Raw genomic sequence first — 22,293 nt, 5'->3', positions numbered from 1 at the left:
CAGCAGGACTTGGCTCTTCCTGGTGTCTCACCAAATCCACGGACGGGCAGACTAAGGAGATCTTAAAACTATGTCCACACCGGTCAGAATGAGATGCATTTTTGGGGCAGGTTCCTAATGCTGTACCTGGGAAGTAGGCAGGATCTTGCCGGACAGCATCACTCTCCTTTTGGCAGGGCAGCGTTTCCCGTGACAGCTGTGAAGGGCAAGGAGTTGAACTGTGTGCCACTTAGCAGGGCGACAGCAGGGATCCCATTATTTGCTGGGGGGCATATCCTCTCCTCTGTGTACGGAGGATCCTCTCACCAGAATTAGCAGGGAAAAGCTTTGTGCAGCAGTAGGAGACTAAACCCTGCACACAGTCGTCTCCTCTGCACTAACTAGGCCACCAGCCGATCAGCCATTAGTTGGGGCAGACACGGTTTTGTTGACCTTGGGGCTGACAGTGAAATGTTCTTTCAATGCAGCGTCAACTGCAAGATTGGGGACACTGCTTGGGGAGAGGAGAGGGAGACAAAGACGAGGGGGAAGTAAAAAAAAGCAGGGACAAGAGGGAAATTAGGGAATAGAAAGGAAAGCTGCGAAGCATCTTATTACATCTAAATAGTGTACGTCTTAAAGCTAAAGTTATAAATCATGATAACAATGGTTACTAAAATAAAAGTGGATGTAGCCAGAGGCTACCACTGAAAAAGTCAGTCTAGACCTGCCTCGCTGCCTTTGGTCTTTAAGGATTTGATTAGTTTTTCCGCTTTCTAGTTCAGAGTCTTGCATTCAGCCCATGCTCCAGAGCCAGCTAGGGCTCAGGATACAGAATGAACGATAAATTCATTTACTGGATAAAGCAACACTGTTTTCACAGCACAAGACTTGAAACACTTCTGAAGCTGTAATATTTCATTAAGCTTGGCGATTCTGGTTAAAATTTATTAGTCAAAACAGCAAACTCTCATCAGACCCCATATATTCCATTAGGAGTGATATATGGTGTCTCCCAATGTCTAATTATTAACTAGGAAGTGTAAGTAAATCACTATCAGCATTAAGCCTTGATGTGTGAAGACAGAGTTTGAATGAGGCAATTTCAGCATCAAAAGGCTTTGATTTGAAACATATCCTTTTTTGCTTTCCCTCCTTCACCTCTTCACATCTTCCCTGAACTTCAAAAAACTCAGCTCAGTCTCCCACATAAACAAGCACAACTGCCTACCTGCAACAAAGTGCAGCCACGTCCAGCAGTCTGCAGCTCAACTACCAACTCCAAGTTGCTCCTACCAAAAGCTGGAACTAGGAGGACGAACTATGTGCAGAGTGGACAACAGGCAATAGCAAGCAGAAGAAAGTTGCTAACATCAGTTTCATTTGTCTTTGGAAAGAAGCAGCGATGCTTGCCAGGAGGGCTCCCGCATGCCTATGTTTCTGAATTCAACAAAGCTTCACATCAGGAATCAAGCAGCACTTGCATAATACTATTAAAACCAACCCAGTCAGACTCCCTAGTCAAAACCAAGGTCTGCCTATCACACAAGTAAAGAAAAGCACGCAGAGGTTGCATGGTTTCCCCAAGGTCCTCAAGCCGTGCTCGTGGAGGGCCAAGAGCAGACGGGGACTGACCCTCTGTCCTGTGTTCTGAGCACACGAGAGAGCTTAAAATCCACAACCACTAACCAAGAGCAAAGCAGCGTTCCCGCAGAACACATCCGAAGGTAAGAGCTTCAAAAGCAGTTAGTATTCACCTGCCTTTGCTGACACCAAAGCCATTGTTAAAATTTACACTGGAGTCAATGATGTGTGCTTTCTAAAGAATTCACCTTAGAAGGACTCCCTCTCTGTGCTAGTTAGAGAGATGCACACAAAGTACATTGTACAAAATTAGAGGGATTTAGAAATGCCATCCGAGTGTTGTTCAAGGGTAATAGAGATTCATTTCTCATTTTAGAGGTCAATTTTCTTTTTAGAGGTTAGGTCTCATTTTCATGCACTATCTATCAGTGTTTCTGATACTACAGTTGCTGACCTTTCTCATTTGCAGACCCCTAAGAATTTCCAGTTGAGACACAGAGCTAAGTATAAGCTGAAATAAGCCTCGTGACAAAAGGCTCACTTTTCTTAGACCTCACAGACCAATTCAAATTAATACCTTGCAAAACTCGATTTATAGTGTAACACAGCAAACAGTTTAGTTTACAAAGCTTAGAAACCTAATCAGACAAAAGGAACACTTTTTCTCTGATGATGTTAAAATCTGCAGAAAAGCCACTAAAGGCACAGGTCGTTTCTGCTACAGTGCAGAAAAGCCACTAAAGGCACAGGTCGTTTCTGCTACAGTGCATCAAAGCCACCTACTCTGTCTTGGAAGTGGCACTCGTGCCTTTGAATTCATCGAGTAAGGTATGTGAAGAGATACAGTTTCAGCCTGGCCATTGCATTGGGTGCTGTATGAGGAAGTCGAAACGGTCCTATTGGGCTCCCTGTGCCAAAAATAATGTCAAACAAGGGACCGAAAATGTTCATTTTAAAACAACTGTGCAGAACAATGGAAAAGCGGAACCTCGTACCGCTTCTGCCATCTTAGTAATTTGCTGAAAGCAACAGAAACAGAAAAAGATTCGGCTATCCATGGATTCTGAAACAATGAGAAACAGTGAGAAACCCAGACTTCAGGTTTACCAGCAGCTGCTTACCTTTACTAGAACACTCCATCACTCCTTGTGCTAGAAAAATACCCAGCTTATTAGTGAGGAACTCTAAAATATTTGCAAATTGCTTATGTGGACTTTTATAGCTAAACGTGTATTTGTTACCAGAGACAGTAAACAAACAATTACTGCGGTGTGAAGGTCTACTAACGGTGCTCCGCTATCTTTTAACACAGAATCCTTTCAAAAGCTCAGGCAAATTACCTTCATCCTGCCTCACAGAGCTGCAATATGACATGTCACACTGAAAAAATGTGTTATTGTTAAGTTATCCTTCAACAGTTTAAAAACCAGTTATTTGTTAACAAAATCACTGCAGGAAACAAAAAGAGAGAAGCGAAGTACAACTTGTCAAGTCCAAGTAACGAAGTAAGACTACAAACACCAAATGATTTTGCTCCTTCCTGGTGAAAATGCAAAGTCACTCTACTACTGAACAGAAGTTGACAAAGCTGTATTTTATCAATGTAGTTCCAATACTTTCTAGTTTAATTTTTTTCTCATTAGTCTTTGGAGACACATGGTAAATCACGTTAATTTTTCCTTCTTTTTCATAGTTATACCCTGTACAAGTATTTAAAACAACATAAATTATTAAAAGGTTGCTTCTAGTCCAGGACTCATTCAGCATACGTTTTACACTGCATTCTACCCACATGTAGAAACAGGCTGTTTCTTTCAAGCTGCCACACAGCAGTAGCATAACACCATGTGGATTTCTAGCAACACCAGAGAAAATTTAGACTGCAGCTCAAACATTGCTTTTAAATCCCCTTAAAACACTTCTTTTAATATTTAATTTTCTGTAATCTATTTGCAATGTAAAAACCTAAACTGCGAGATGAAATCACTGGACAGTTTCTTTTTTAAAAAAACATTTTATTAAAATTCAGTTTTGTATAAAATAGGCATTGCCTTGCATATTTTCTAATAACCCATTAAGAGAAGTTTCAAATCAAGCTTTAAAACGTGTTATTAACCATCTACCGAGCCATTTGAAAGATACATGCCTGTGATAAGAGTATTGTATTGCCATTAACCTGTGGGATGGTTCGAGACATCTCTTATTCACACAAAACTCTAAATGCATCTAATTAAAGCCACAAGATCAGCTGTCCATATTAATCACTCACCAGTTTAATTAAGGTAAACCAGCTTGTCAGAAAGCCAGTCTTCGCTCTATTCTTCACCATTATCGACTTTTAATAGTTCACTGGATTAGTAATTACTTGTTTGTGGCATTATCAAATACCTGGGAGAGAAAACCACAGTATGTGCCCAGGAACTGCTTTAGGCCAACTCTTGCCTGGGACACAAGGAGAAATCTACCACATCAGATAAAGTTTTCTAAAAAGCCATAAGATGTGATTTGGACACAAGTGTAACCCAGAAGGGAAACAAATTGAGCTAGAAGTATCTTAACAGGAGATTCAGACTTGGACGTTTATTTTGTGGTTACTCAGATTAAGGCAGGCATTTTGAACACTACGCTAGGAAAAAGGAAGTTAGTGTGGTCTCTTGCTCACTTGTGAAAACCACACCTGTCACACCGAGTGTGCAAGAGTGGGCAGGCACATACAGTGCCACTCCATAAGGGACAACAACAACGTAAGTTACAAGTCCTACAATTAAACAATGTTTTCTACAGGATCAACTCCTTTCCTGAGTAATTAGGCTACAGAAAAGGAAGGGAACAAGCCTCTTCCTCGCTATTTAAGCATGCTCACCTTGGGAGTAAACCCCAGACAGTAACAGTTCATTTCAACACAATGCAGTAGTTGAGGGATGACAGTCCTCTCCAACCTACTGGCAGTCCTGCCTGGCAAACTCCTGGCGTCTCTGTTTTTAAAAAGACTTTAGCATTTTGTTGAACGTTCCCCATCCACTTTGGCTCTGCACAGCTTCTGGAAGTTGTGGTGATCACAGACAAAACTGAGGATTGCGGGTTGTTATAAAATGCAGTGGCATACAACACAACCAAAATCAGGGGGAGGAGGGAGCAGGAGAGCGGAGAAAAAAAGGGATTATGTATATTCCTAATTCTCCTTAGGCATACCTGCTGCCATCAATGATGAACATTTGTTCTGGGAAGAGCTGCTACCAGTGGAACGCTTAGCATATGAACACTAACCTAATTCCTGTTGGAAATAAACCAATTTCCACTCGCTCCTTTACTAGAGGAGTATTTCAACCTAATAATAAAATCTCCACTGTAGCATGTCAGACCAGCAGCTCTCTGGTAGCAGGCTGGAATTTTAAGTCAATGCTGCAATATCAGCTGTAATGAATTCTATGTAAATATGACTTCTAAAAATAAAAAGCCTTTTTCTTCCCTTAAAACCATGTATGAAGGAGAGTTTAAAAGAAAAGGAGATGGGGTCTAGCCTCTCACTGCTGTCAGTAATGAGGATCTTTCTGAAACAGTTTAACTATTCACACCCAGTGCAACCCAAATAAAAATATTTCACTTGCATTATTCAGCTCAGCTTTACATTACCATTCAACATGGGCCACCACAATAAAAATTATAACTGCTTATAAAACAAGTGAAGAATATTAGAAAAGGCAAAGTGGGATGAACAGACAGAACAGAGTTAAAGCCTCAATCACTGTAAAATTCCACCAGCCCCACATGGTGAATTCCACTGAATATCAAGACTTGGACAAGAAAATGTTTTTTCCACAGGAAAACCAGATTCATTAGAAAGTTTTGTATTATAATCTATACCAAAAGAGTACAGCTACTTATTCTGTTATCTTGTGTACATTCATCAGATCTTGTTCATTTTTACTTGCTTAATTTCGCACTGAAATATACAGGAAGTTGGTTTCCAAGGTCCTTCTTTATCTGAATGTTTACCTTTAATAAACCATAAGCAGTAATCAGAATAGTCATTATAAAATGGTTTTTTTTAGAAAAAAGAAAGTGATATTAAAAAAGTCTGGATCTAAATTTAAATACAAAGAAAAAAAGCACCCACTGAAATGTACACATATGCTTTCCGATAAGTATTATGCACAGAGGTCAGAGTTCCTGAGCAACCTCATCTCCAACAACCAGAGACGTTGCTGCCGATTACCTCTCAAGAGCCAGTTCTCTTTCTACATTTTATAGATCTATACGTATATCCACACGCACACACGCACACAGAAAAGGCACCGCACAGTTATGACCCACCTGAAAGAAAACACATTCACTGTGTTGTCAGCGCTCTATTGTAACGCACTCTACCCTTGCTGAATGCAACGCTCAGCTTCAGCTTACCACCCTGACAAATAAAGGAAAGCACTTTATGAAACCAATTTAATTGGGAGGTGACAGAAAACATACAGCCATTTTCTTTAGCCTTATCACTGAATTGGCTTCAGCTCCAATCTCTGCCAAATCCCACTCAAGAGAAGACATTAACCAGGTCAGCGGAACAGGTGCTGTGCGGTGGCTGGCAAGGGGCTGGCATCCCCACAATTACTTGCACACAATGAAGCAGTAATCTTTACAGATCATCTCTCCCAAGAAGCATATTGGGGACAGGAGGAGAGGAGAAGGGTGGAAGGGAGGGAGGAAGGGAGAAAGGGAGGGAGGAAAGGATAAAAAAATAAAAAACAAGCAAGAAAGGAAAATGAATGTGTAGCTGCCTCGCGGCTCAGCAGATGTCTGTGTGTGATGTACGAGGCTAGGATAAGCTGTCGTAGCCCGCTGCCAAAGAGTGGTAAGTGATTAAAGCCTCCACCAGGCTAAGCACCATATTTAGAGTCTATGGGGTTTCGAAAGTTGCACCCATTCCTTGCTGTGCTGCCAGATGTTGTTGGCTGGTCCTGTTCCTATTCACTGTGTGCGGAAGGCAGCAGTTGGTACAGCAAGGAATGCAATCTGGAACATTTCCGGAGGTGCCGTACATTAAAACGGTGTCACCCATCCTTCACCTCCACCGAATGCTGAAACAACTCCAATTTGCTGCCACTTCCCTCTTGGGAAATGGCCAAGATACAGTTGTGCCTGGCAGACCCATTTGTTTTACTCAGGTGACTCTCTTCCCTCAATGACCTCTATTAGTTTAAGTTTTAATTTAGATTAACCCCAGCACCCCAATTAACCAGTGAGGGGAAAAGCTAAGCTGTGACTAGTCATATTTCTGAAATCACGATTTACCGAAGTTAAAGTTATTAGAAGGAAAGACGGGCCATTCATCTATTGCTATTTTTCTTTTAAAAATTTAACATTTCATGGCCAATAAGCACTTTCTTTGCACAGGTCCACAGATTGTCAACCATAGCTATTTCTCCTCGACCACTTCACTATTTTATTACACTAATTTAGTCTGTTCTGTGTTCTTAGAGTCCACTTGGCCCCCAAGGCTGGGCTTCTGGTCTACTTTGACCTCAAATTCTGCCTCAGTATTATCTCACTGCATTACGGATTTGGTCTCTTCAACCACTGCTGCCAACAAGACAGGTACGCTCCAACCTCCATTTTAGAGCCTACACCGCTGAACGTGGCATCTTCACCTACCCAAGAGATGCTGCTCAATTCACAGCAATACTAGCAGAGATGCTCTTACAATGAATACACAGCCTGGAGAGGAGCTAGCTTGGAATACATTCCTGGCTCTGAGGCAGGCTGCCTTGTATAGATCCCTCACAAACATTAAATATTCAAATGGCCCTAGTTCTGCAATAGGTAAGGTCTACTGCAAAAATTTTCTACAGCAGTACGGTTGGAAGTGTGTCAAAAATCTTCTTGGAGGGGAAAGAAAAGGCAGCATTAAAGTTCCCCGTATTTCCTATCCGTAAAACACAGGTAAGAATTACCATTTTAATACATCTTTTTATTCAACTTTAGTCCTGGCTCTGTACATGAAAGCCCAAACTTTGAAACTATTCAAATGCTTCTGGTTAAATCAGTTATCAGAGCACAGTCACATCACAACAGCTCTCTTCCACTGCCCTAACACTTTACTAGCTACTCTAATAACTATTCAAACCAGTAGTTTCTGCCTTTCTAATACTATGATATTTGTTTAGTCCTGAAGTTAAAGCTCTCTGTGGGCCATCAGAGCAAAACTAGCTTTTCATGCATTGGGGAAGGACATAGAGTGGATCATACTCCTCGATATATACTGAAACATCAATTTCAGTACTTCATAAAGCTGGCACCATCATTTCTTAAAGAAATTACAAACAGAAGGTTTCCCTAAGCTGCAGCCTCCATGCGCTGAGTGCAGATTCCTTGTTTCTAAGACTTGTGCAAATAAAAAGAATAACTGGCCTAAATCCAAGCTGGCACAACTCCAAGAAAAGTGCTAGAGAAGCCCTGCAGCTGAGGTAGATGAGGTGATTTAGGTTGAGATGAGTAACTTAGGTGCTTTTGAGGATCTCCTAGAATCGTTTTTCATAATGGGACTCTACCCACAGAGAACAGTCACCCTTAAGGAATTCAGTAATTTTTCTCTTGTGTAGCAATGTTCACCACCGAGGACTACAGGCATAGACCTTATCCTGCAGCCCTGACTCACTCAAATGCAGCAGCGCCAGTAATGGCAGTAACTTTACATCCACACTGCAAGTTTAAGCTCACACAGCCCTATATCGAAAGTTGAGAATGAAGTCCTCTGAGGTATCCACAGAGATACATCGGAAGTTAAAACAGGTAACTGAGTTTCACTGGTAAGAGATATTTAGACCACAGAATCAGCCACATTAGTTCTAAGTATTAAAAACCAACTGAAGCCATAATTCCCACACACATTTACCATAACCTACCTGGTGATAAAAGTCATCATCATCAAATATCTCCTCATCTATGTCCTTCAGGTGCCTGTTGGAATCTGACTGAGGGAGGACTTCCTAGAAGCACAAAGGAAATACTGAAAGCTCGTATGTGCATATTTCTGTCCCTACCTCTGATGACATCACGTGCAGCAGCTTGTAAACACACTTGAAGATATGAAGGAATGGAGAAAAGCTCCCAACATAACAAGCTTTTAAGGACTAGGAACACATTTAAAGGCAAGGCAGAAACACTGCCAATGCCAAATTAGATTTATGATACCTTTACTGGGAAATAAATAGGACTGTGCAAAGCCTTTCTGGCAAAATACTACAGATATTTTTAATGTAATGGCAAAAATATGTCTTGCAAGTGCAGTAATTCTACATGATCTCTCAGAATTGAGTATTTATTCATTCTTAAATACTAAATTAATAACAGACTTACTACTAACATATTCTATAGGTTATATGCAGTATGATTTTAGAAGTGACTTTCTGGGTTAAAGATTCTAAACTCCACAGTAAAAACAAAGTTTTGTAGCTGCAAGCTCAAAAAGCAGATTTAGTGAGCATCAGTTCCTACACCACAGGAGGGGCACAATCACAGACCAAACCTTGTTTTCCCCTGTCAGGAACTGGCACAGGAGATAATGCAAACACCATAAAACTGGAATTGAAATGTCTACATCTTTTTCTTAGCCATTACATTACAGGAATTAACACTCAGATATCTCTTTCATAAATCTCTCACAAACAAGAATCACCTGCTAAAGGCTCAAGCTAATTGTTTTGCAGAGAGTTTCACTGTTTTTACAGGATGAATCATATAAACAAAATACCCTTACCGAATTTTCAGGCAAAGATTCAGGGACCGGATGAGATTCCTGTTCCTGCTTTCCCAGCACTGTATACACTGATCGCTTGGTCTGTGTCCGCCGTAGTAATCTCTCTTTGTCCATCATAATATGATCAATCTGAGTCAAGATTGAACGCTCAAAGGCACCGAAACCCTGCAACAACATTAACTAGTGTCAGATAATGCAGCAAGCTTTTCCTCAAGGCAGCAACGTTCCTCTATCTTTCCATGTCAGTGGATAAGCAGACAGCATTCCAAGAGGAGGGGGTTTGGGTTTCGTTGCAGGGATTTTTGCTAGGTTTTTTTATTTGTTGCTCCTTCTCTCTCCCTTCCCAACCTGAGGCAACCTGACGCCTGGCTTAATAAAATGCCTTTGCTGTTCTGGTTCAGATGAACTTCCCAGTCATTAATACTAACTCACAGATGTTAGGAGACCCTGGATGTTTCGGTGAAATGATTACCCACTGTATTAAAGTGTACACTTCATGGAGGAGGAGAGCCCCAGAAACCCCTAGTTCTGTTACAAAACACAAACAGCTTGTTGATCCACAATAGTGGCATTTTCATAGAGCTTTCTTGCTGCTGGAGACTGGCTATGACAAGATGTCTGGTTGGGAGAACATCAATACTATACAAGAGTTTTTCCCCAAACCTGGAAAACCATTTGCCCCTGAAAATTTTTTTCCTGGCCATCTGCTCAAAACAAAAGAGAGCAGCTTATGACTTTGAAATTTGAGGGCTGAGATTCTCTCCAAACGCATTTAAAGTTGGGGAAAATTGTGTTCCTGTGTATTTAATTCTTACTGCTGTTAACTCTCAGCTTAACTTGGAACATCCATGGTATGAAACTTTCAAATCAGCTTGTTCTACTAAACAATAAGCATGTTAGCACACATAAACAACGACTTGCCTTTCCCATTTTGCCAGATGCCAGCTTTGTCTTGTCATGCCACTTCTGCAAGACATTGTTCCGATACGTCCTGAAGTCAGCATACCGCTTGGCTATGAATTCTGGGTAGTCCTCCATCTTTAGCTTTCGTTTGGGGAGGCTCCTCCTCTTCTCCTGAGCCTTATCCACTTGCTCTTCATCGCTACTGCTAGGGATTTCATCATCGCTAGAACAAAAATATGCAGACTAAACACCCTACACCTCTCTAAGGCGACGTGTGAATTCTTAATGGCCCCTCCACTACCATACATGCTTTTTCCACACCACGGTGATATTTATGCCAATAGACCCGTGGTTTAGCCCCTGCTCTGTTAGCAGAAAGATTACAAAACACATTTCCAACACTGGCAGAAGGAATTCAAATGGCCATTTGTACAGCGTGTCTGTCACCCAGATATAGCAGCAACTAAGAGAACAGCACAGTATGGTCAGGAAGGCTGTACATTGTCCTGTTTGTTGGAGAGTTGGAGACCAAAGGATTCAAAAAGGTCTTGTCTTATTTTGTATTTACCTCTCAGTTTTTGATTGCTTTCCATCCACCAGATGCCTTGTGCCCGGGTATTGATAAAGTAGCTCATCCTGAAGTTCCACTAATACTTTCAGCAATGCCTCCAGGGCTTTACAGCCTGCAGAACAAGAGATACAAGTGAAAATTTCCCACCGATCCTTGCTTCTGGTGAAGACTTAGCTTTGCAGCGCTTAGTTTCTCATCTTGAACCTGAATTCCTGCCACAGCTACCGCATGTCCCATTAACTGTTTTCCTCTAACCAGTTAGAGATGTGGTTTTATCTTCAAACTGATTTATAGTTGTTAATGTCAAACATCATGACGCTTGGGAAAGAACACTTCTTTCCTAGAAAGGGAGGAAGGGAGGGAGGACTGCCTTCTAAACATCTGCCTGGCTGCACATCGGGAGTACACTGATCTAATGTTTCACCTACAAACATTCAGACTGCAGAGCCTGAAGGATTAACATACTGAAGAAGCAAGTACTGTGTGCAGAAGTGTCTAATGACACATGCATATGACAACAACCTTTTTTGCTGACTAACTCATTTCTCTCCTGCGTTAGGTTCTGCAGCAGAGGCCAGCTTCAGTTGAATAACATGAAGCAACACAAGGGAAAAATGTAATATATCCCATCTAAACCTGATCTCTGACTTCTTTCTTGTATGTAACATGCATGTTATAGGGAGCAGAAGGAGGGAAGGCAAGAAGAAAAACGAAAACTCCTGCAGGGCTGTGACTACCACTGGTTTCTGTGCTGCTGTGCTCACCACGTAGGAGGTGTAAGAAATTAGACTGTAAGTAAAATTAAATGTAGCAAGATCTGATCTATAGGGGAAACTGAAACAATGACCTGACAAGTTTAATGAGAGGATTCTGATCAGAAAAGGCCCATTCTGATCAGATCTCTGCAGGCCCAGAGATCCTTAGAAGGAGAGAAAGTGAAGAAAAGATTGGTCTGGAGAGATGTACAAAATGATCAATGCATGGCGTGAAGGTTCGTTTTACAGGGGTGAGTAGCTGCTTTCCAGGGTATTTCCAGACACAAATCCTGAATGTAGATTTGATGCTGTGTATCCAAAGGCTTTCATAGCTGACCGTTTTCCTGTATCTATGCAGAGAAAATGATCTCTGTTCAATGACCTCATGTTCTCCAAGGACACACAGTTGCAGCTGACTGTGGGAAGGGTTAACTGCACACTGCTGCAGCATCTGTTCTTTAAAAATAGTTCTTTTGTGGCAACCAACAAGCCTCCCTGCAGAACACTCCGATATAAAACAAGTGTTTATCTAGGCCTACACAAACTCTCCCTTTGTACATTGCTACACATCAATCACAGGGTCAGCTCTTACAGGTAAAACACTTAGCACGCTTCTATCAAAAAACCTAACCTGAACTTTACACAGATTAATTTATATCTACCTGACACTGGTGTATTGCCTTCTACTTATACAAAGAGGCACCACAGAAAGGGGAAAAAATGCACCACTTGGAGGAACATAGCACACCACTTCAGGATCTGTTTTCCTGCAGGATACATTCACAGAGGCTTGGCTTCCCTCCTCGCACACCCAGAACAAGCATCCTTGCGGGCAGCAGTCACGCTGGCTGACAGGGCATGTGGATTTGTCTGGAGGGCAGGAGCAGCACTGCAGTGGTGGGATGTTCCCCAGAGCTTCCCCTGGTGCCCCCTCTGCCAGTTCCTCCACTAACGTGAAGTCAGTAGGGCTGTTCTGCTTAACTCCCAAACATGTTTCTTGCTTTGTAGTTAGTACAAAAGAATGGAGAGAACTTTGCACCACCCCATTTTTTTTTTCTTTCTTTCTTTTTTTCAATGAGGACGCAGAGATCATATGTACAGCAAACAGCAAATCTTCATCAGCCAGACAGAGACAGTGCAAGCAGAAATCAGCCGAGACATTCAGAGGTCTCAATCTCCCGCATGTTACCACTGTGATACCGCTCAGTTGTCACTACCTTCAGATAAATTACAGCCTAACCTCAGCAACAGGAATGTCAAGGAGAAGATGCTTTAAGATTTTTGTGGCAGATCAGCTGTTGGACTCATCCTCCGCTGGCCCACAGTTCACTACAGATACGTTCTGAGAACTCTTCTATATAAACCTATTAACGGATTAGGTTTGCCGTGCTTGTAGAACAGTCATATGTTAGCATCAAAACAATTCCAAGAGACAAACGGACAAAAGCCCTTAAAAATGCATTTGTTGTATATGTCTGCACCTAAAGCATCACTTGCAAAAGGGAAGTGCTCCCACCCTAGCCTGAGTGCACAGCTTACAACAGCAAAATCTTTCCCACTGCCTGCAACACAGCTAAATGTCCCCAGAGCCTCCGAAACTGTTTATTTTCTACCCGCTGCCTATTCTCCAGCAGCAGTGCTAACGCACCCCAGGCAGCTTTGATCCTGTCAATTACAGCTGGAGGAGCACTCCAGCCCTTCTGGGGTACATCAGGGCCACAGCAAGCAGGCAAGGCATACAGACAGGCTCAAGCTCCCCCAGGCCATGAGACACGGACCCCAACAGAAGTGGGGATGGCGAGCAATTTTATTTGGAGTGAAGGGGATGGAGAGGGCAGGGAAGACAATGACCATGCGTCTAACCAGGTGGGAGGGCTAATTATTCCAGACACTGGCTTCATCATGAGCCTCTTACAGCTGGGTAATTTCTGTGCTTTCAGTTCATGTGTATTTAATAGCATTATTGGATGGCATTCTTATTGTACTGTTGGGTGCTTAAGTGTGCTGTAAACTCAACTTCAGAAGCCAAGTGTCCCCCTCCCCTGCTCTCTTCCCATCCAGCCCTGCCCTATCCGTTACACGTTTAATTCCAGAAGGGACTCTTTTTCTTCCCAGTCTCCTCTCCTTCTTCATCTTCTCTTCCCTCTAATGCCCTCATCTGCCTTTCCACCGTCTGCTTTGGGGAAAAGACTGAATCCATTGGTGAATGAAGGCAGCGTAAAACAAAACTGTTACACAGATGCAAACTATGTCATTTTGACAGAAAGCTGGACGCTAACCCTCCTGCTCTCCTACCCCCTCCCGGCACTTTTTTTTTTTTTAAATGCTGCTCCTTGTCTGAAACAGACAATTAAACAGAAAAGAATCACAAACATGGAGCTTTCAAGCATGCCAGTACATTAAGGAAACAAACTAGCAGCTTTCACATGTGATAACCATCGGGTTTGTACCTCCTGCTCCCTTCCCTGCTCTGTTCACACAACAAAGCCGGCAGTACCGCTAAGAGCGCAGGCAATGCCAACCCTGACCATGTAGCAGGGGCCTCCCGTTGCCACGAGCTGTGTTAGGTCCGAGGTAGTGCCTGATGATTTTCAGTTTCTAAAGCTTTCAGGATCAAGAAGATACCGACACTATGGTTTTCACAAGCACCACAACCCGGCCAAGGCTGAAACAATGCTGTTAAAGCTCTACAACTACCCTCCCACCACTCATGCACCAGCGGGAAGATCCCGATGCCAACAACTTATTCCCAGAGCTAATATACTAACTCTGCCATTGTGTTGCTCTATTGTGTTCAGCCAACTACAGACGCTTACACATCCCCAGCTGCCCCTTCCCAGTCCAGCGCACCAAGCAGTGGCCAGTGACTGCAGGCACAGCACTGCAAAAGCAACTGTTAAGTTGAGGAATGTAAAACTCTCCAGACCTGACTTTGCAGGCACAGCCCATCGCCCCAGTTAACCCCAGTCTGTGCCTCTCCCACTCATTCTCTACCACTCTCCGCCAGCAACTTTGCTGCATCTCTCTTACAATCTGCACTGCAACGTGCTGGGGTAAATACTCTACCTTCTATCAACATCAGTGTCACAACTGACACCTTTAACATTGGGCTATACACCATCAGAGAGAAAAACTTCCAAACTATCTCGTTTTCCAGCAGTTACTTCTGCATGTCCAACCTGTGTTTTCTGAGGACAGATGGCTCAGCACTGCCTTAAAAAACAAAAGGAGCTGGATCCCCTCATGCCATTTCAGTATGAACAAGTAAAATCCCCAAAACAACCACCCATACTCTGTGTATAGGAGAGGCCAACTAATCCCAGGACAACACACAACCCCTCTTTCCATCAAACCTTTCCTAAAGCTGCCCTTTGGGACAGAAAAAAGGATGCTGAGTGGGATCCATCTGCAGCTGCTCCAAGAACACAGCAAACGTGGTTTGAATATAACTTCCAGCTTAAATGGGACTCAGAGTGTCTGCAGTGAGACGCTAACTTGTAAGAGTCACTTTTAAGAGTCCATGGGAGCCCCTTCATTTTGTGTACAGGAGTGAAAAAGTTGTTCCAGATCCAGTAGACAGCATATCAATCCACCAAGAAAGCTGGAAGCCAGTATCAGTAAATCAAAGTGTGCCTTTCTGTTAATACTCTCTCATACGTTCTCATTTTATACATCCCTTCACCCAGTCAGAAAGTAGCCCTGGAGTATTTAGCTCCATTCAGGGATAGCACTGCCATGTATCAAAGTGTCAGGAGACCCACCAGAGATGAAATCTGTCCTGCTGCTCTCAAACCACAGAAATCAATTTTGTCAATGCCAGTGGTTACGGACAGACTGGCTGTGCTGCTGGCGTCCCCCTCTGTGTGGGGTGGCTCCACACGCAGAGGGCAGCTGTGCCTCCACTGCCGCTGAAACCCGAGCGCTGCCATGCTGGGGACTTGCAGGCACGATGGCTCCTGTGCTTGCCCATGGCTCCAAGTTCAGCATTTCTACAGCAAAGCACCTTCCTGCGCAGAAACGTATCTGCGCTCTTTTTCATGACCTCTAAAAATGGGGTCTCATTTCATCTTCCCAAGCAGCTGCAGAGAGCAGCAGCTGGTGCGGAGCTGCAGGGAGCGGCCTCACGCAGAGACACTTTAAGTCGATGGAAAAAAGCCGGTGCCTCAAGGCCAGGCTTTCAAAGGTATTCACAGAGAGCCAACCAGTGGGACTCCCAAAACTGCTCCACCAGGCAAGCTCCTCCCTGCCTGACCCTGGTGCATCCACCCAGCAGATTCGGAGTATGACGGTCAGGGACAAAATCCTAAAAACTGGGGCAAACCTCCCAAGATTTTCACTCCACTGCTGTGTGTTACAGTTGGACTCAATGATCTGAAAGGTCTTTTGCAACCTAAATGATTCTATGATCTATGTTCATGGCACCTCGCAAGGCCATGGTGCCTGCCTGTTACTGTGTGCACAGCACATGCTACCGCAAACGGGCCCATCATTACCGTGATGTACCAGCACGAAACACCGCACGCACTGGACACGGCTGAAATTCACAGCGCACTCCAAAGCTGGAAATTAACCGCTTTTCCCCCTCAATTACATCTGAGGGCCTGGCATCACCAGAATATCGTTGGCATGCAAGCTTTTAATGTACCTCCTGGTACAATTTTCCATGTACTTCCACAGGCTGTATGAAAAGCTCACACAGAAAAGCTGGAACAACACTGGCATTTGAACCATGGTATGCGGAGCAAAAGCTGAGCTGCCGAATAGCAGGAGAGTTCCCCCTGCCACCGTGGAGAGTCACCATGTCACCAGTGCGCGGAAGAGGTGCAGTGCCCAGTGCACTGGTCACAGCACGCGAATAAAACAGAGAGGAATCAAACCTCTTATTTTAATAGCTGTACATAATGAAAAGCGCCTTTATCAGGTACACGCATTTATCCCAACATCCAGACGAAGAGGGGAAATTTTCACTCCTTTCAAACGACTGTGGGACAGGAGTTAAACTACAGGTCAAAATGGCACTCAATATGCTGGCCTGAGAACAATACTTCTCATTCAAATCCACAAGCCAGCCACTTGCACTAGTCATCCCCAGCAATTAATCCCCCAAGAAACACGTTTGATTAAATCTTTTCAAGCAAATCCTTTGCTTTGCTTTTGTTAGTTCACTTCTTGTCAACATCTATTAAAATATGCCTTTAATTCTCCCACAATCTTAAAAAACACCGATTCCACTGTCTTCAACTTTAATCAACTGTATGGCCGGCATTTTTCATTTCATAATAATGTGCTGTTTGGAATTCAAGAGGCAGGCTCAACATCAATCATTCGGCAAGAATTTTTCCACTGCAATAAATATGCAAATGAGGAAAGCCAGTCAGTCGTATTTCAGGCCCGACTTGCTAGTGTTTTAAAAAAGACACAAATTTATTAATTGCCGTTGGCCAGCGGAATCCTATTACTTTGGGCATTGATTACAAAGCTGTGTGAGTGATTATTGTGCAACTCGCAGGCTATCCAGGCATGAGGAAAAATTATTAAAGCAAGGCAGAGATTATCAACTCAGAATAACAATAAGCCTTAACATTTTAGGCCTCTAACTTCTTCAACAAAGAATTACGCCAGAGCTCCAGTGTATCATAATTCTGAAGTCTGTCAGTATTACTTTTGGAGCTTGCTCTATATTCCCAACAGTAGAACAACCTTACCAGTCAGGAAAAGGTGGGGGGGAATTCCTCCAGGTATCGCATCTTAAACATGGGGCTTTGGACCAACAGCTTTTCTGTAATTCCCGCTGTGTAACTGACTGTATGAGGAACAATATGGTGCAGGCGAAGACTTCCATTATCTTCAGATTTGCACCCCTGTATGTCCTGGTGCCCCAAAACCAAGATGGCACAGAAATAAAAGGCTACTGATAAGTATAAGACAGAAGTTACAAGAGCCAGCCTAGACTAAATTACAGGCTAGCTGCAAGCCCTTTGGCAGTAGAGACTGATCTGATTTTTTTAGAGGTGGTGTAGTTGCGTATACGTTTCTCACAGACTTCAACGGAAGCACAAAGCACTTGTAAACCTGTCCCAGGTCATTTTAGGAAATGACAGGAGTAACATTCCCTTCCTGCTTCCCAAAACACTGAGTTCCTGGAATTTTATCAAACGATTGTAGGAAAAAGGGTGACTTTTCTACTGATTGCAATAAAAAGGTCTGCTCCATACCGAAGGCCCAATTTGCTGGTTCCATTGGAATGCAAATGATGTAAAAGCCTTTGCAGAGGGGAAAATTGTATTCCTTCAGCACAAAGGAGCCAATGCTGCAAACTCCTTTCACACAAGCAGCTCAACTGACTCCCAAAGAGTTATAGAACGGACTCAATTTAGCCCTTTCATTCTAATATTACTGCATTTGACAGTAAGGACAACAGGATCAGACGTAGATGAGTTTGCTAAAAGTAAAGAAAATAACTAGATGCAACAACAGAATAAAAGGCTTGGTATTCACAGATTTTATTAGTGGGGACTGGGGGAGGGGGAAAGCGGAGAAGGGAGAGAAACACTTCCATGAAGTTCATGCTCTACTGATTCGCCTCAACCGTCATCTTTTGATATCAACCCAAACCAGGGAGGGGATGGGGCTTGTAAAAATGAGATTTATAAAAACTGATGTTTTACATTACTGTAAATGTAAAGAAGCTGACAGCATGCATTCCCGTCTCTGGCAGGCAGGAATCCCCAAGTACATATGCAAGAAGGAGAAAGGAAGAGGAAATGTGAAATTTCATAGTTATCTAGATATTAAGGCCAGAAGGGAACATTAGCCCATCTAGACTGACCTCCCCATATAATACCAGGCCATTAATTACATTTATCATGACAAGCACTGAGTTTCCATCTCAAGGTAACCAATTGCCAATTAATCCGAGTTAGCTGACATTTGCACATGCTTGTCTGGATGCTTTGCAAGCCTTTGTTTCCCTGCATCTTGTTTGTAGAGTATACAGACTAACATGCACAAGTATTTAGCTAAACTCAATCTAATTAGCTATTAATTATCCTGGGAAACTCAAGTGTAGGCAAATCTATTTGATGTGTTTAAAGTGTGGCGTAATCCCACAGTCCAGAGTTCAGGTGTATCAGGTCAACAACTACGGACTCTCCTGCCATTTCTTGCACTAGAATTTAAGACAGCTTTAAAATAAACCTCGAACGCCAATAGTGTCCAACACATACGGCTATGAAGATAACCTATAAAATGGGAGCATTTCAATTTTACCACATCTATACGAGAGAAGCAGATGAAAATTCTGCTCGAAAAAGCTAAAAGCCTTGGCACTCAGTGAAGAAGGGCAAGAGGTGTTGTGTTTTTTTTTTTTAAAAGCCCCAAACTGCATGTTAAATAAATATCCTACGCTTCTCCACTATGCCACACACAGAATTTCTGAATAATTCACAGACAGTAACGACAAACCACAAAATACTTTCCTAGTACCTCACACAGCCCAGATTCTGCACATGCACAACTAATCCCCCATTACCCAACTAAACAGGCACACAACAACAGAGCTCCAAAACTGAGACCTGTGCCTTTGTCTAGAGTTTCTCACTTCATCTCCCTTCCCTCTCACTTGCTAGCATGTACACAGAATGGCCACCCATGAGCCCAGGAGCTTATCAACCTTACTGACCCCAGTTCTTACCAAAGGCTCTCCAAGGCATAGGATCATTACAACAAAATTTACAAAAAAGGGTCTAATTCATTCATTAATTTTAGTCAGGAGAAAAGTCTTCATTAATGTCAACAGGCTTTGGCTCAGTTCCCAAAAGAGTTAATATATTCTTCATTAGATCAGAGAGGAAAGGTGAAATTTGGGGACACCTGCATCCACATCCATTTAAATCAAATTCAACCCTGCATGAATTGACAAGCATGATGTTTTTTGTATTCATAAAGTGTCTAGACTAATACAATTCAATTAAAATGAACTACCAGTTTTAAGTGGGCTAGATCTGATCACAATAATTTACACTCAGGCTTGAAACCCGGTTCTGCTGTCACACATTTGTGCAGGCTCCCAGTAAAATCTTCAAAGCAAGAATATATTTAAGTCCATGATCTTGCCTAGCACCAATTAATCCTGTAACTGCTCTATGCCTCTGGAAAGTGTGTAATCTGCCTGTGCCTCAATTCCTCCCCCACTCCCCTGTGACACCTACCCTGCTCTGTAATAACGCATTATCATCTCCAGATGTACGTATGGATACATTCGAGTTTTAAAAATGATCCACGAATAGAGATGATAACAAAATTATGATCGGAATTATTGGCAGATGATTCCTGCAGGCTTCTCTGAAAAATCCCAAGCCTATGTCAATAAAGCGCATTTCAATCTGACAGCTTTTCTCTAACCAGATGTGTAAAATGACGACCAGGTGGAGCCAAGGAGCGAGGCAGAGGGTGAGCCCTTCAGACGGAGCATGCTGCACAACTGGAGAGGAGGACGGCTTGCCTGACACATCCTCTCTTAAGAGGAAGTGGAACAGCTTCTCCAGTACCTAAAGCAGACTTGATCTTATTCAAAGTTAGTCAATGCTTAATCAGCTGCTTTGACATGTATAGAATGTAATTTTTTTTTTTTTTTTTTTTAAAGATCAGGAATTGGAGTATAGAACCCAGTGAAAGTCCTCCATTAAAAAGACACAAAGAACATACAAACAAACATATACTAAATAGTTACTAAATAGAATCTCTCCCTCTGTCTTGAGTCCCTTTTCAGCAAAATATTACAGAAGAAAATAAAGATACTCAGTGTGAAGCATTCATACAGAGAAATGTTTAATATGCAAGAATGTAAAACCAGAAAACACATGGCATCTTTGGAGGTCTCCTGCTGGCAATGAATGTAAGCGGGATTCTTAATCACATCCTTAAGAGGCCTTGTCCACAAACGTGCTGCTTAGTCACAAGCCACAGATATTTGTCACTGGAGCAGTTAACCAACCTGGCATACCAAGAACCCAACTTGGGCACTTATTATGAAGGTCCACATAGCTCCAGGTGGAAGCAGTGTCCTTTACCAACACACCCACTACAAATGCACCTATTTCTACCCCAGAAACAGACATTTCTGGGTCAGTCAAAGTGTTCAGACTGAACTGTACACTTTCGGAACAAAAAGTCAACATCTCCATTTCCCAGAAGGCACTGAACACCCAGGCTTGTGCAGTCCCAAGCAAGTCCTGCAAACTTTTGTAAGTGCTCCTTTTAGCTCTACTTTTCAATAAAACATAATTAAATAACAACTGTTGGCTAGCTGCACCTGTAACACCTTAAGGGAATAACTGATCAATGTGTAATGTAAGTTATCCGCAACTGACTCCAAGATGAAGAAACTGGCTACAGTAAGGTTATGAATAGTGAGTTGCTTCCTGCAAACTTTACATGTAGTTCACACTTGTTTCTCTGATTTCATCTTTCCATGTCTTTCTTTTGAATAAAGTTTCTTCACAGCACCCCATTTAAAACAACGTATTGAAAGACATAAAAGGTGCACATGCTCTAATACTCTGCAGTCCAAAGTCAGTATGGAGAACGAAAGGCAGGAATGGGAACCACTGTTCAGGCAGCAACTGCCATTTCCCATTTCAAGATGTAACTGCATCCCTAGGGTGGCCACAAAGAAACACACTATCCGCAATGCCACACAGGCTGCAAGGAGGACTAGAGGACTACTTGTAGGGTACAAAAAAAGACCGGTCTCCATCATTACATTTAACTTATTCCCAAGAGGCAATACGCACTATTCTACGGTCCTCAGGCCCCGGTGCAGCGTGCTCATAGGGTGAACACAGCGATGCGTTGCAGCATTGCTCGTCAGCCAGCTGCGCTAACTGCAGCACTCTTCAACGCCTCGTCTCCAATATAAGCTCACCTCTTTGTGTGAACGAGCCCAACGCAACAATTCCTCTGGAGGGATTTCAAAGGTGATACTACAGAAATGCTAAATGATGGGGGAAACAAGGTTTCTTCTGGATAATGCACCCGCCCTGAATACAAGGGATACAGGAATTGCGTTCTCTGCATGGATGCAATGCCACTAGCTCACGGCCACAGAGAATGTCCACGGATTAATCATCTAGAGTAACACCACAGTGATCAGGAAAGTAAGGTATAGCTGACTACAGAGAATACAAACTCAAGTTCAAACATGACCGTGAGTTGAGAAAAGATGCACAAATTTCAGCAGAATTTAAAAAGCTGTATACAATTTTGTATCTATTAGCAGCAGACAAGGCACCATGCTGAAAAGTTGAGGCCGCTGCTAGGCAGAGCTCACTGCTGCTGCTCCATTAATGCATTAATAACCCAGGCAGGTTTGGGAATAATGGCCTTGCAAGCACATGGAGCATTTAATTTGATTTTTTTATCTGATTCACTTTATTCAGGTTTATTTTCTTATTGATCACAAACCTTTGTATAACTTCTCCACAGCTCTACAAAGTGTAAATAACAGTTAATATTTGTTGCCCCTGTTTTTGTTCCATCAGTGAGCAAATCCATTCTTACAGACCCTGCATGTCTACCTTTTACCAAAACCAGTATTTTCTCCATTTCTCCAAAACAACTCATCTTGAGCTTATGCTGAAGAATAGAAATGTGGGATTCCCATATTTTCTCTTAATCCACTGACAGATGGAGTCAAAGCAAAAAAAAAAAAAAAACCCCAAAAAATCAGCCAGTAGTTTACATTTTCGGGA

General features: G+C 42.7%; 1 protein-coding gene across 1 annotated transcript in view; it reads right to left on the bottom strand.

Moving 5' to 3' along the window:
• AATF (apoptosis antagonizing transcription factor) overlaps positions 1-22,293 on the bottom strand; it is a gene marked incomplete at its 5' end in the record, with an annotated part of 37,830 nt that overhangs the window by 7,968 nt on the left and 7,569 nt on the right. Inside the window, 4 exons of the mRNA XM_010295533.1 lie at positions 8,460-8,543; positions 9,314-9,478; positions 10,235-10,439; positions 10,785-10,899. Of these exons, the coding sequence (XP_010293835.1) occupies positions 8,460-8,543; positions 9,314-9,478; positions 10,235-10,439; positions 10,785-10,899 (569 nt within the window). The remainder of the gene's footprint in view (positions 1-8,459; positions 8,544-9,313; positions 9,479-10,234; positions 10,440-10,784; positions 10,900-22,293) is intronic.

The sequence above is a fragment of the Phaethon lepturus genome, unplaced genomic scaffold (assembly GCF_000687285.1).
Source record: "Phaethon lepturus isolate BGI_N335 unplaced genomic scaffold, ASM68728v1 scaffold51669, whole genome shotgun sequence".
NCBI classification, from domain to species: Eukaryota; Metazoa; Chordata; class Aves; order Phaethontiformes; family Phaethontidae; genus Phaethon; species Phaethon lepturus.
This window is presented reverse-complemented; position numbering and strand designations above follow the sequence as displayed.